The 15,736-nt window shown below is 37.0% G+C and overlaps 1 protein-coding gene across 4 annotated transcripts in view; it reads left to right on the top strand.

Annotated features, from left to right (window-relative positions):
• Positions 1-15,736, top strand: part of CPNE4 (copine 4) — a 262,207-nt gene that overhangs the window by 215,293 nt on the left and 31,178 nt on the right. For all 4 annotated transcript variants that reach the window (XM_085226459.1, XM_085226458.1, XM_085226457.1 and 1 more), the window contains 3 exons: positions 5,631-5,717; positions 6,312-6,371; positions 10,273-10,406. In XM_085226459.1, the coding sequence (XP_085082585.1) occupies positions 5,631-5,717; positions 6,312-6,371; positions 10,273-10,406 (281 nt within the window). The remainder of the gene's footprint in view (positions 1-5,630; positions 5,718-6,311; positions 6,372-10,272; positions 10,407-15,736) is intronic.

Genomic DNA, 15,736 nt, shown 5'->3' with positions numbered 1-15,736 from the left:
TGTGGCAGATGTGCACAATTTCTCCTCCATAGTCCTAAGCTGTTCCAACATTATTTCTCCCTTGATGCTCTTATTCTGTGTTTACTGCAGTTACTCTATGGGCTTATACCTACAAAACCTGATACTGTTATGGATGGGACACAATTGTCACTAGTGTGAAACTCAGACCTTCTGCCCACATCTCTTTTTTAACCCTTGTTTTGTAGTCTATTATAGAAGAAAACAAGATTTAGTGGATAAGGTAGTAGGCTATAGCCATTTAAAAATGGATATAACATAATGTATAAAAACATATATATTTTATACATATATATTTTTATTATATATATATAAATGCTCCAAAGAATATGCATACATGTTCCAAATGGTTCTTGGCACCTGATGAAAGTGAGCTTCATTCAGCACTATTATCACAGTAGTCAAGAACAACCAGTAGACAGTCTGAGCAGGTCCTGATGAAAACAGTATAGTTATTTTGGAGAAGGTATTGTGAATCATTTGTTGTATCAGAAAAGTACTTTGTTTAATAGACCATGTCACTTGTCTTCCTGGCTGGCCAATGGAGAGCAATTACCATACTTCTTTTTTTTCCCACTTTCTTTCTGTCCTTCCTTCCCTCTTTCTCTCTCCTTTTTTTTCCATTCTTCAGAAGTAACTACTGCTGCTAAAGGCAGTATATGCTATTGGTTGTGGGTCCCATAAATGCATGTGTTTGTCTCAGCATCGTCTGTGCAACATGACATAATCAGCCACATCAAAGAAATGTAATTATACATGGGTGAGGAGATGAGTAGGTTAGACAGTCTTTCTTAGAAGAGATTTTAGAAGAGATTTTTTCATAGCCTCTGAAATAGACAGTTCTAAGTCTTCTGTTCAGCATCTCCTACCATTCCAAAATTGATCAGCTACTCCTTCACAAACTTGGCATGAGAAAACACAGTAAGAAGTCCGTTACTCTTTGTGACAGTATTTCTTGTTTATTGTATGCCTAGGTTTATTTCCAAATATATGTACTGTAGTTTTTTGTTTTTTAATGTGTGTATACTGGCAGTTTTATAATATTAATTTGCCAAACATTGTAAAACAAGGCAAGAAAAACTTTATAAAAATTTAAAGGTTGTTAAAGCTGCTCATAATTTAAAGGAAAAATCATCTGTGAATGATAAAACCATAGGGATTTGGGGAAAAAAAGTTGCAGAAAAAGAAACCACCTGGATCCTCATGCAGTACAGGAGTTACATAAGTGAAAAATCTGTTCCTGTATTACAAAAAAAAAAGGATGCATGTATGTATGCACGCACACAGAAAGGGAAGGGAAAAAGAAACCCTGCTGTGCTTACCATCTCTACTGCAATTCCACAGAGATGATTGGAGGGCTGGAGCACCTCTCCTGCAAAGAAACAGAGAGGGAGCTGGGGTTGTTTTAGCTTGGAGAAGACTCTGAGATTTCATTGTGGCTCCTCCAGTACTTCAAGAGAGCTTTCAAAGAGGAGGGAGACTGACTGTTACACGATCTGATAGTTTAAAACCCTTCTCCCTTGTCCTATCAGTAAGTGAGGGGAAATTTAGGTTAGATGTTAGGAAGAAATTATTTTCTCAGAAGATGTTGAGACATTGGAACAAGTTGCCCAGGGAAGCTGTGAATGACCCATCCCTGGAGGCATTCAAGGCCAGATTAGATGGGGCCCTTGGCAGCTTGATCCTGTGGGTGGCAGCCGTAACTACAGCTGGGAGTTTGGAACTAGATGATCTTTAAGGTCCATTTCAACTCAAGATATTCTGTGATCAGCAGCTCCTGTGGTCCTGAAGAGGGCAACAGGGGCCTTGGAAGAGGGTGCAGTGATGTGAGACCTCTGCCATGTCCGTATGTTTAATACAGCAGCGATGCCACCTCAGGAATGTGAGTGAAGCTAGGCCTTTGCTGAGGAAGCAAAGACATTCTGGTTTTCACTTAGTTCCCCAGCTGCAAGTTTTCATAGGAAAACTCTGATACTGATTAAAAACAGATCTTCTCCCATGATGATTATCATTCTGAGTCAGAAGGGGAAAAAATAAAAACATCCAGTCCCCTTGTGTAGACCGGTGACAGGAATGAATTAGCATTCCAGGTAGGAGGAGTTGTAGTTTGCTTAGAAGTGACTTGCTTTTCTTGAGGTATCGGAAAAAGATAATGCAGGATATAAAGCCGCCTACTATTGACTTTTTTATTTTTTGCCCTGTCCATTAGAGTGTGCCTCCTTTGTCATTTACAAGCTATGCAATTTGTTGCAAGAGAAGTATATGAAAAAACAAGGGATAACTGAAAGAATTAACAGGGAGATCAGAAAATATGCTAATGTTAACCAAAGCTCTGCTATAGCACTCTAGTTCTTTCCTCATGGCCCACTTGATCTCCTCATGGGGAAGCATGGTGTACAAGAGAAAACAGCTGCTCTGTATCATGATTTCTCTTGCCATGGGGAACATGAAGCCCTCCTGACATCTTCGTTTCTCTGAATAGCTTGTGCTGTCCAAATAAAATGTTTACCTGCATTTCATCACTACTGAATGGGTGGTTGCATCATTGACTCTTCTCTTCTGAGGATTTAGTAAGATAATGAATGAAGATGCTTGGGAAAGCATCATCCTTAACTACAGAGAGCAACGTCACCCATTGAGAGTCTGTGTCCTCATTACAGCAAAGAGAGGATTAGACCCATCCACATCTCAGTATTAGTTTACTGACTTCCACTGAAGAATAGATGGATGGAGTTTGTTTTACATTCAGAAATTCTTCACACAGTGGTTTAAGTGTCATGGTATGAAAGAAACACCGAAGCAGTGTAGTATCGGGTTTCATTACCAACATTTGAAACAGTATTTATATTAAATTAATTGAAGATACTTAGAACCAGATAATTTCTGTTTCAGATTTACTGTGGTGTTTGACAGGGAAAGAGCTTGTATAGCTCTGAGCTGCCAAGCATTTGGAGGAAATGTTAAGTGACTTCCAGGAGATGAATCCGAATTTCACAATGTTTACCATTAGTGTCAGATTGCAGACTATTGCATTGGTTTCCATTCAGCTGAAAAGTTAATTTAAGAGACAAAAATGAATCAATTAAAAACAGTATCAGATACCAAATCAATACAGGGAATGTAGGAACAGACTGAAAATTGATCGTGTCTTCACAGTGCGAGCAAAAATATTTCAAAATTGTTTTGCATTTTTAATTACCTGCTTAGAGTTGGTTAATGAATTCCAATCCTTTTGGAAGAGCTGAAGATGTGACAAGGTCTTTTCAGGGCATTTCCTTCAAATGATGCATGTCACATCTTCAACTTGAACTGTGGGTATGGCCAAGGTCAGAATCACACCTTGATGGTTAGTACAGGTAAGAGAGCTTCATGTAGAAACCTACTCACGAACTGGAGAGGGATTTCTCCCTCCTCTCTCCTCTTCATCCCTTCCCTTTGTTATAGCACCATATCAAAGGATTGAATAGTTGCAAATTATTTCTTTTTTTCTGTTTCTTCAAAAAAAACCAACATTTCTATGAATTTGCTAGTCAATTCTGTTTCTTTCCTAGCTTCATCTGCCAGTGGCATGTTAGTGACTCATATGGAATGTTTTAATACACTTTAGAACATAATGTTTATATTAGGCTTAAGTAGTCCTTTTTCTGCACAGCATAAGGTTTATACAGGCCGGGTATTCTTTAAACACACACACTGAAAAGTGCTCCTGTTAGAGGATGATAAAATTAAGGAAGCATACCTTGGATATTCAGGGGAAAGCCATGAAGTCTCTCCGATGTAGTTAAAAGTGAAAGGGAGGAAAACAAATCCTGACTGCTATTTATTCTCTTTATTCACTATATTACTTCTGTATAACATAGACACAGCAGAGTTTTCTTGTAGGAATGCTTCCAGTAAGTTTGAGGTAACTGTGTGCTAAACCATCTTGCCAGACAACAGTGTATCAAGACATGGGCAGTGATTTTGCCTTACTGTAAGGTTGCTTTCCTAAATAATGAGGTTGTTGCACTCTTGTGTTGTGTTGCAGTGAGTTCTGTGTAGCTGGAAAGATGTGCTTTCATTTCTTGAGCTTGACTGCTTCTCCTGAGTAGAGAAAAAATGTTTATGGAGGATTTCCCCTGAACATGTGGGCCTGTATCTGTCTGTCTTCTCAGTTGGAAAATTCATTTCACAAGACAAACAATCAAGCTTTAGGCTAACTAGGAGAGCAAGCAGATGTGCTTCCTGCAGTTGGACCCTTTTTTTTTTTTCTGTCTTTTCCCTTTCTTGGCTCTGCTACATCTCTGCAGAAACAATGATGAAAATACTCATCCTCCTGGGTGCAAAAAAGTCTTATATTGCTCTGGAGCCATACATGTGCATTCCCTGTTTTTGACATTTAAGAGAAGCTCCAATTTTTAAATATTTCAGAGACATACAAATAATTGCTGTAAGGCAGTGGTTGGAAGCTCAATGTGGCTGTTCATAAAATAAAAATGATTTTACATGCTCACTTTGCTCAGACAAATAAAATATGGAGGTCTTCACTATAGGCAAAGTATTATAATGCTTAGATCTGTTTCATTTCCCAAGTATAACAGAGAATTCTAGGTAGTACAGTTCCCTACTCCCCTTGTGAGTATTCTTTGTTTTACCTGGCATTTTGTTAGAGCTCACGTTTTCTCCCAGCATTTGGAAACAACTCCCTGGAAGGCAATGGGTGTGTTCTTAACCTTATTTAATAACATGTTACACTTACAAATCTGGATTTAAAAATACAGATGCATACTTGTACATTTTACGTCTGCAGTAACACATGAATAATAATGTAGTAATTAGACTTCAGGGTCTGCAAGTTTGGTCTTATCAACCTGTTTGAAACCAGAGATGGCTTTTCGCTTCTTCTGAAGTAAAAAGTAAGACTCTCAGAGATGTTATAGTAAGAGCAAGGCAACATGTTTCAGTAACAAAATAAGACTATTTTGCTGTAGAAAAAAAACTGGTCAGAAGATTTCCAAAAACGTTCTTTTGTTTAAATATACTATGAGGGATTATTTTGAAATTTTAAACTGTTAAAGCTTTAATCAGCTACTTCTTTTCATGTTTTAGTCATTTTTCTTAACTTTTTCTTTTACCATGAGATGTAAAGAAGAAACTATTATTCTCTTTCAAAAGTGAGTGATAGAATGTCTGATCAGAATTTCTCTCATCTTGAGTTTAACAACCAGTTATAATATGTAGGCAGTTTTGTAGTTAAAATAATGCATCAGACTGCTCCCTCGAGTACTTTCATTTATATTAAGCTCCTCCTTTTTTTTCCTTTTCTTAAATAATCTCAAAAGATCCTCAGTCCTCCTCACATAACACCTGAACCTACTGGTGACACTGGTAGGTGACAACACAAAAATGTGGGTATCTTTCTCAGTTCTGTGTCCACATGCACACATTAGAAGATAGGTGTTTGCCTTGGGATCTTTTCTGTTAATTCTCTACATATTGTTTTTATTATTGTCTTCTGCGTGCACCATTACTGACAGGATTTAGTCAACTGTGGAAATCAGACAGTGCCATCTTTGTTAATTATTTGATGTCTACACTAGTTTTACTTCATGCAGTGACTTCTATTCTCACAGGTACAATGGGAATGCATTAACCCCAAGTACAAAGCAAAGAAGAAGAGTTACAAGAACTCAGGCATCGTTATCCTTAACCAGTGCAAGGTATTTGTGTTTTGTTCATTTTCTGTTTCTTTCCTTAACTCTCAGCAGTGTATTTTAATAGTGTTTGAAAATGTAGATAACAAACTGGAACCGTGTAGAGAATAGCAATAGCAATAGAAACTGGGCCAGGAAAAAATGTAAAGACAAGGATTTGAATCCTAAAAGTAAGCTAACTGTCCCACATGTTCCTCTTTAATTTCTCTTATCCTGTCCCTACTGGTGTGAGTTAGCAGTACTAAACTCTTACGTCTGTCAGCTTGCCAAATGGCCTTCTATATGTTACCCTTCCAATCCTTCCAACTATCTTTGAATTGCCCTTGCTCCTCCTAAAATAACAGCAAAATTCCCATTGACTTGCTACTGAGAAGAAGAAGAGACTGGTTTTGTTTTTTATATGAATTTACCATTCTGTATTCTTAGAATAATTGGATATTTTCTCTCTTTATATTTTTGTTCTTTCCAACTCCCACTCTTCCCTCACCTTATTTTCAGTTGGTCTCCCCCTTCTTTCAGTTTACTTTGTTCAGGCAGTTCCATGATCTGATGTTTTAGCAGTGCACAGTTAATTTAAGTATCTTGATTTCTTGTCTGCAGATCCACAAGATGCATTCTTTCTTAGATTATATAATGGGAGGCTGCCAAATACAGTTTACAGTAAGTGTCTTAATTCTACAACTTGTTTTAAAGAAGGGGAATCCTCTTAGATGCTATTCATCACTTTCCCAAAGAAAAGATTCTTACATGCCATTCCTTAGTAAATTATTAATGTCTTCAAAGATATGTGTTATGCTCAGAAAATAAATCTTGGTTAATGTGTTAGGATTTTCTTGCACATACTGATGTACTTACTATATGTTTTACATCAATTATAATTGCATTGCAAAAAATAAAGGTGAGAAGCTAAGTGAGCTTTCAACATAAGTTGAACACAGCAGTATTTAAATGGATTTTTATATGTATCTGACTGATAGTATTGCCTCTATTATATTTTATATTGTTTGTCTAAATAGTCTGTTATGTTTTTGCTGCACTAAGTTTTAAATCAGGTTCCTCATAGTTTATCTGAGAAGTCGGGTGTTCCCTTGTAGTGCATAGTGTATTGGTTTGTACTCAGTTTGCATGTTCTAAAGCATTTGCATGTGCTTTGCTTTGGGTTATCTGAGGAAATAGGACAGGGTCATTGAAATGAAGCAAAACAGCTCATAATGCGTAAGTTAAATAGACTGATCTGCAAGAATGGGCAGTGAGCACATAAAGAAGATGAAAATCCACTATGTTGTGAGTCACAGAAATCCCTAAATTACTACTGATTTCAGTGGTAAGTCTACCAGCTACTGTGTTATTTAAGTCAGTTTTCAACCTACATAGAGTCAGGAGGAGCTGTTATGGATATCTCTGTGCCTATAGCTCTGTTTCTTCATAACGTAGTTCACAAGCTGAATGTTTGATGTTTTACTTCTTTGTCCCTCAGTTGCACTAGTACCCACAATGATAGCATAGACTGCTTGTGAACCTTGTTACTGTCCCCATAAATATATCAGAGCTGTTCTTGTGGGCACTGAAGCAAAAAGGTGCAACCTAGGGAAGATACTACTCCCTTGCTTTCTGCGTACATTATATGATCTCCTTTTTATCTAGGCCTACTTTGGTTAATTCAGACCTCTGCAACAGGGTCAACCTATTCCTTCCACCTTCTCAGATTTCCATTTCTTTTGATTGGAATGGTACATTGGATCTGGAATTTTTTACAACTGTCATAGCACTTCTGTTCTTGCTGTTGCCTTAATGTTAATGACTCTAAGGAGTTCATGCCATGTACAGGCAGTACAATGCTGCCTGGGATGTAAAAGGACTCTTGCTCAAGGAGGGAAATGGGGATGCTAAGCATAGATTTTGTAACGAAAAAGAGCCCTGTAGTATGATGTACTTGCTAATTTAAGGCAGTAACGAGGGCTTTGGTAACATCATGCTATGTGTTTCTGGGATACTTTGTAGGAGTGTAGTTTGTAGTTAGAAAGAACGTCTCTGAAAAATGCAAGTAAACTTTCCTTTCGTTTTAAAACCATTTATTAAGAAGCCTTAGTCTGCAGAGATCAGTAGTGCTGATTCCAGGCTGTTACTTTTATGCAGTGGTTATTGCAACACACCATATCTCCTATCAGACGGTGTTCCCTGCTGCAGAAGAGATGTTCATAAGCTGACAGTGCAAATGGGTCTGCAGTCAGAATACATTTTCATCACTTTAGGAAATATAGCAGAAAGGATGTGTAACATGCATAAAGGGAACTGTAATAGAAAGATATATTGGAAAGATTCTCTCTTAGACAGGTCATGGTATTGGACCAGCTGAGTCTTTGCTGACAGATCTAGCAAGAGATCCTGGCTGTGTAGGATGTTTTCAGTGTGTTGAAAATCACACTTTTAACAACAATGTGGAAAAGAAGTGCTAAGAGTTATTGCTATGTTATTTTTGTATTTAGATATGGGAAGATGACTGGCACATTTGAACCAAAATATTTAAAGATACACCAATAAAAATCAAATGTATCCATTTTAAGAAGGAGTGCTGCTTTGCTGGCCACAAGATTAACTCATTTGTGGTATTAGCCTAGTGAAAACACACCATTAACAGTTCTACAGTGACCATTGTTTCTCTGTCATATAGTGAATTTTTTGCATTTCCTGTAATCAGGACAAAAATGTAAGGTTGCAATACTATCTTTTTTTTTTAAGAAAAACTCATATTGTTAAGAAAATATTTGAACACTTTGGCTAAGATTTAAAAAAGAGAAATATCTATCTTGAATCTAAGCTAATGCATGCTGTTATCTGTGGATTTACCACTTTATACCCATTATAACTCATTATATATTATATATACTATATATATTATATATTATATAATATTATATAATATTATATAACCCATTTTATAGGTTTCACAAGTTGCTAGAGTTTCTTGGTAATTTCTGGCAGCTGTGGCACAGATAGTTATGTACAAGCAGGCAGGTTAAAACCTGAGGGGATTTCTCTGAATTTATTCAAGTTAAAAATCAAGCTGTTATTTTGGGAAGAAAGTTCTATGTGGAAAACTACCGGACCCACTGCTTCAGTGCATGAGCAATGAATAGGGAAGGTGAGGTGAAAGAGTACTTTATTTGCAATCCAGATCAAGCTCACATCTCCTCACTGTGGGGCAGGGGAGGATTTCCAAGCTACCCGGAGAGTAAAAATACTCTGAGAAGTATTTTTATTCAGCCAAGAGTTAGAGGTAGAAAACCAGAGAAAGTGGGAAAAAGCCATATGGGGTTGATGCAGTATGATTTTTCTCTTTTAGCTTCTCTCATCAGCAACTCTCTTTTTTTCACTCTTCTCTTTTGAAGGGAGAGTGAAAATTTTATGTTATATTTTCATTTTACAGCCAAGTAAAATAGACCTGCCTGTGCCAAGCAGACTTCAGCTGGGGAAGGTACACATTCGCAGAGGCAAGCTAGGACTTTCAAAGTTCCTTATGCAACCCTCAGTAAAGTCCTCCCACATCAACTGCACAGTAAAACTGCAAATTGAACTCAGTGCAATTGTAGCTATTGAAGATGGGGGTATAGCAGGGTTTTGGAGGAAGAATAAAATTGTAAGGAGGTTTGTAAATTATGTTGTTCTGTCAAGGAGAATACAGTTTTCTTGTTGCTCCTCTTCAGAAATCCTAGAAAGCAGCATCAGAAATTCAGGAAAGGGCTTCCCAATACACACTGATAATGTCACAGAAAAATATGTGTGAGAGTCTATCTTCAGTGAGGAGGATAAAGACTTTTTTAAAAGGAAGAAATTAATTTTTAAAAGATAATTTAACATTTGTTTTTGCACTGAGTGTTTCCCACAACCTCCAGTAAGTCTTTTCAGCACGAAACTCTTTGCAGGACTTAAGCTTTATTTTTGCCCTGTAGTTCACCTTTAAGCTCACCATCATCTGTGAGATTGGGAGGGTTAATTGCTTAACACTTAGAAGACACTATGAAGATAAAAATTAAATAAAATGAAAAAAAAATACATCACACGAGAGTATTTACTATGAGTACTGCTACAGACAAAAGAAGTTTTAAAATCTGTAAGAAACGTCCCTGAAAGGACTTTTAAGTGTGCTTAAGATGTGGTTTCAGTAGGATTTTTAACTCTCGAGGGACATTTTTGCTGTACAGCGTTTATGTCCTGAACGTTACCTGAGCTGGAAGAATTTAATTAAATTTGAGAAACGAGAGGTAGTTTGATTCATTTTTATTAGAATATATTTCTCCACATGGAATAATTATGCAGCTCATTCTTTCCTAATCATGCCATTTTAGTTTTATGAACTCTTATTTTATTAGTTGATGTATTCGTTTAGAAGTATTTATTGATACTATCCTAATTCAGATTTGATGAAGTAGACTGTTAAATGACCTTTGCTTTAAGTTTGCAGTCTCTGCAGAAAACTCTTTCTGGTAAAGATGCTTGGTTGGTGTGGGTATCCTCCTGCCCAGAAGAGCACCACGGCACACTGACTTTTCTTGTGTTCCAGGTAGCTATAGATTTCACTGCGTCAAATGGTGATCCTAGGAACAGCTGCTCACTGCACTACATCCACCCCTATCAACCCAATGAGTACTTGAAGGCTTTGGTAGCTGTCGGGGAGATTTGCCAAGACTATGACAGGTAAATAACCACATTTGATAATGAAGTTGTCTTTAGACAGTGTTTTCACAGTGGGAAATCAATGACTGCCTGTTGCCAGCTGCAGCAGGTCCGTGTTTAGTCACTTCAGAGAAATGACTACATGACAGAAAGATTAGTGTGTCTTACCACACTGTTGAGAGTGACAGTGGGTTTTGATTAGCTTCATGATAATAAAAGGTCTGGTTCTTGCCTGTTTGGCTGTTACATGTGCTAAGTTTCAAGTTTGTATTCACGTGACAAAATTGCATGTTTTAGTGTATTTTTCTTTAGAATTAAGCTTGAAGCCTGTTTTTCAGATGCTGGCAGCATCCTTTCTGATACACTTCAGAGTACAGTTCTGTCCCATTCTACAGTAAAGTGTTACCAAGATTTCAGATTTGGAACTGAATTCTTAGTTAATTAAGGTGCTTAATGGTCATGTCTGCCCTCAGAATTAAACGTGTGGTCTTTTTTGTTGTTCTCTTTACCTGCTGAATATTGCAATCTTTTCCAAAATAAATATGAAAAGACACTGATAATATGTGCACACAACATGGTGTTAAAAAAATAAACAAATGCAAGTAATTGGGCCAAACGTACTTTGATTGCATTATGTACTTCTGTTGCTTTCAAATAGGCTGCATGTCTTTATCAAATTAATTGCTCATTATTAATCTAATTACCAAGTGCACTTCCTTTAAATGTTCTTTCTTTGTTGGTGATGCATAGTATCTTACACAATTATTCTTTTTAATCTCTCCACATGTAATAGCCACCCACCCACCGCTTTGCCATGTGTAAATGCTCAAAAAAAAAAAAAAAGGTATTTCTAGTCAAATTTGATTGTACTTCTGTATAAATTGTGGAGTGACTTAATACCCTGGTTTGTATGTGACATGCCACATAAGCTAATTATCCTGCTCAGAGGCACTGCCTTGGTAATGAAAAGCCTTCTCAAAGAACAATGAGTAAAACCCTACCCTGATGCAACATCTGTAAGATTTGATGGTCAAACTTAGTCAGCTGGTCTGAGAAAATTAATATTTTTTTGAGAGCTGATAATTCCAATGATTGTCCACTAATTTAATAATTATTAACAGTAATCCAGTGGATTAATATACTTCAAAATATGCAAAGGTGTAAGAAGAGCTGGTTCATGCATGCAGATTTTTATTATTTTATCATGTAAGGTGTTGTTAAGAAAACAAAATAGAGAAGTGACACAGGCTTCTGTCTGAATATATTAATCCCAAATCAGGATTCTTCTGATTCAGTGTATTCCAATAGTGTATTCCAATCAGTATGAAAAATACTGGCCCTTCTGACTATGAAATCATCAGCTTCATTCAGTTCTATTGTGCTTTAAAAAATTCCTGTTGCTGGTAATCAGTACAAGTAAGACTATGAGCTATGGACTAGGGCTGAACAAAAACTGAAGAGAATTTCTTGTCCCAGTGCCATGTGTTTGACCATACACTCTCTCAAGTTGCAACACCATACCAGTTTTCTTATGGACAAGTTAATTCAGTGTGGTCAGTGCTTTCTGATAAAGCAAATGAGGACCTTTTCTTTAGACTTGTATTGAATCCAGTAAACCAAAAATGAAACCTTACAATGATTTCTCTAAAGTGGAAAAAGAATTAACAGGAGCAAACCCTCACACAGAATAATCTACAGGTTCTGCAGAAGAATTTGTTTTGTGTGTAGTTGCAGCCTTGATATATGTGAGCATATAGGATCATATCACAGAGTCATTAAATGCTCTATAAAGCATATCTGCATTTAGAAAATCATTAAAAAAAAAAGAGAGTTTCAAATTCAGTTGAAAAGTTGAAATGTATCACAGATCCATAACTGCTCCAGTGGGCTCAGTTATACTTTAAATGCTGAAGGAGGATTTATGTTCCCATGTTAAGGTCAGGTAGGAGTAAAAAGAATGAACCTAAAGGGTGCTTAAAGGAAGAGTGTTCATCATTTGTGCTGGTGCGTTTTCAGTAGGGTTAAAAAGTGAGCCTACAAAGATGGCAGGGCTCTTACCTGAAGTTTTATTGTTTGTGCCTAGCTATCATTTCAGCCCAAACTATTGAAAATCCATTCAAACAAAATTTTCTCATAATCTAGGTTTCTGTATGTATCATACCATCCCTAAGGAACTAATCCTCCAAATTAAGCGCCGCCTCACATTCCTTGATACAGGAATAATCCCTACTTAACCAAAAACCCACTATCTGTGGGGCTCAGGGACTCCTGAAACAGTTAAATGAATAGTGTCATTCTGCATAGCTGGACGTGAAAGACTAACATTCATTCTTTCATCAGCAGCATTCAGAGAATGAGAAATAGGCTTTGATTATTTACCTGATTGTAGAAATGCTGCAGAAATAGGCCAATCTGATAATGGAAAGGGAAATGGAAAAGCTGTAACCTGCACAAAAGACTTAATTCTTTTTACATGGTGGAATTATTTCAGGCTAGAACACCAGTTGTCATAAGACAGAAGATAAAGTTTGTACGTGATGTAATCAGTGGCTTAGCAATAGCAAAAATGAATCATAAAGGAAGATCATTACTTTTAAGGAGCTAGGCTCTAAAATATAACTTGAAATACTGGAAAGGGAAAAATGCATTAAAACCTTATTATTGAAGCTATTGTGTAAAATAAGCAGACAGTTCCAAGGAGAAGAATTTATTTTAAGATAAATTCTTCATGAATGTCTAAAGAGGCCTTAATAAAGCAATAAGTGAGACATATACATATCCATTTAAATATTTTCAAGAGCATTCCTTCTATAAAAAAATGATATCACTGATGCAATTTTGCCTTGAAATTGAGCAGGTCTACTCAGTCTTTTTTTGCAGCATAGGGAAACAGATTAAAATGATAAATTATTGGGCACTGACGTATTTGAATCAAAAAGAACTGCTTCTATATTAATCCATATTTATTCTTCACCTAAATGATTTCAGCACTGACTTCTTTGGATCATAAGTCAAATGAAATGTTTTCTCACCAACAATAGTATAAGCCTAGCCAGGATTCTGAACTTGACCAAAACCAAATGTGCACGTGTTTCCTCTTCGTGTTTTGAGCAATGAGTTAACAAGAGTCCATAAGGCAGGTGAAGTTACAGCTAGCTCCTTATGCGCTATGATTGGCTTAGAGCTTCTCTTATAACCTTTACCAACTCTGCACAATCGTTCTGGCCAGCTCTTTATTTTGGAGCCCAGTGGAGAACCCTTCAAGAGAATGCAACTCATAGAGCATAGATGATAGCTGTCTTTGAAAGATTCTGACAGGGAATCTCTTGTGTAAGTACATAGAGCTGTCTATCTAGATACATATATTTGTCTCTCTCTATACATATACGTGTAGAGCTATTCCCATGTGAAGATGGGGCCCCCTTCCAGGAAGGATGTGGAGCACTCGCAGTGGGTCCAGAGGAGGGTCACTAAGATGATCAGAAGGCTGGAGCACCTCTCCTATGAGGAAAGGTTGAGGGAACTTGTTTATCTTGGAGAAGTGAAGGCTCTGGGGAGACCTCATTGTAGCCTTCCAATATTTGAAAGGAGCATATAAACAGGAGGGAGAATGCTTACAGGGGTGGATAGTGAAAGGACAAAGCGGAATGGTTCTAAACTGAGACAGAGGAGGTTTAGGTTAGATATTAGAAGGAAGTTTTTCACACAGAAGGTGCTGACACACTGGAACAGGTTGCCCAAGGAGGTTGTGGATGCCCCATCCCTGAAGGCATTCAAGGCCAGGCTGGATGTGGCTCTGGGCAGCCTGATGTGCTGGTTGGTGACCCTGCACAGAGCAGGGGGTTGAAACCGGGTGATCATTGTGGTCCTTTTCAACCCAGGCCATTCTATGATTCTATGATATGTATAAGTTAACACTTCACCATGCACTAAAAAAAAATTCATGTATTTTTTTGTTATTTATATTTTGTTATATAAGTCCCTTTCTGCAGATCAAAGCTATAAGTCATGGTAACAACAATGCACACAGTTTATTAAGATGGCTGGCCCTTTGTTTTGATGGTTTGTTTTGCCAGTGCTGGAATACAACCAGCCAGCCATAAGTCTAGCTCATCTTTCATTCTGCAATGATAGCAGTCTCTGGCAAAGGAAAATGGAATGAGGCTGAAAAGAGTTTGTGAGGATAAATGGAGTTACATGCACGGGGTGCTAAAGGCTGAAATACTTCCTCAGTGATGTTACGTTATTACGGATTTAAATGATGGTTCCATGCATGAAGCCTGTGACAGGACTTGCATATCTGGTCCTCAGTCTGAAATCTGATTTCTACAGTTAATAGCTTTCCTTCCGCTTCTGCTTATTAAGAATCTCATTATATAACATTAAATATTTTTCTTTCTTTTAAAATCTCTGTCCTGATTCAGCAAGACACTGGAGTTTATTATCTAATCCCATCAAACTCAGCCTGTCTCAAACAAGCATTGAAGTATTATGTAAAATAGAGGTGGCACTAAGATGGAGTAGCAGTTTTACTGAATTTGAACTTTCCTGTTCACCCCACACCCAAATGCTAAACTGCTCAGTATTTTCTTTATACTGAGATTATCTGTGTGATTAATTTTTAAATGCTGTTTTATGTTTTTACATTCATTCACATACTGGTTTAATACAAATCACTCACCAACTTAAGAGTTGGCTATTGTCTGGTCAAATCAATTGAAAAAGACAAAGGTTACATGTATTTTTTCAAATACTTTAAGCATTTGTTGCATTGAGTATTTCCCACTCTGATCTATACATTCAGCTTATGATTCCAAACATTTGTAAAATGATGCCATAAAATTGGTCCTCATTTTATTTGTATTCTAAATCTAATTCAAAAAATTAATTCTTCAGTCTTAAAGGTACTACAGTTTTTTATTTGTTTGATTGCTTTTTCTGTTGTCCTTTGTTTGTTTTTCCAAGAGCCCTTGAAACACACGGAAATTAAATTGCACCTATTTTCTGACACTGGTGTCTTTTTTCATTGAGGCAGATGAACTCTAAATACTCAAGCAGATCATAAAACTGGCATCCACACTAAGATCATATATTAACAATATTCTTGTGTAAGACACACTTGTCTAGCAACCTCCCCAAAGGCCACTAATGAGCAGAGAGTACATTTTTCCTGCAAAGTGCAGAAATAATTCATATGGAGAATATCTATAAAGTATTAAGGTGAAAATTAAAATTCTGGGCCACATTCCATGAAAGATAGTAAAGTCCTGAAGTCAGTCTGATTTTGTCAATCGATGAATTAATTTGCAATCAATGAATTGCAGCAGTAGCTGATGGCATTCAAAACTTAC

This window comes from Meleagris gallopavo, chromosome 6 (genome assembly GCF_905368555.1).
Source record: "Meleagris gallopavo chromosome 6, MGAL_WU_HG_1.1, whole genome shotgun sequence".
NCBI classification, from domain to species: Eukaryota; Metazoa; Chordata; class Aves; order Galliformes; family Phasianidae; genus Meleagris; species Meleagris gallopavo.
Note: the sequence above shows the minus strand (reverse complement) of the source record. Positions and strands in the feature narration are given on the sequence as shown.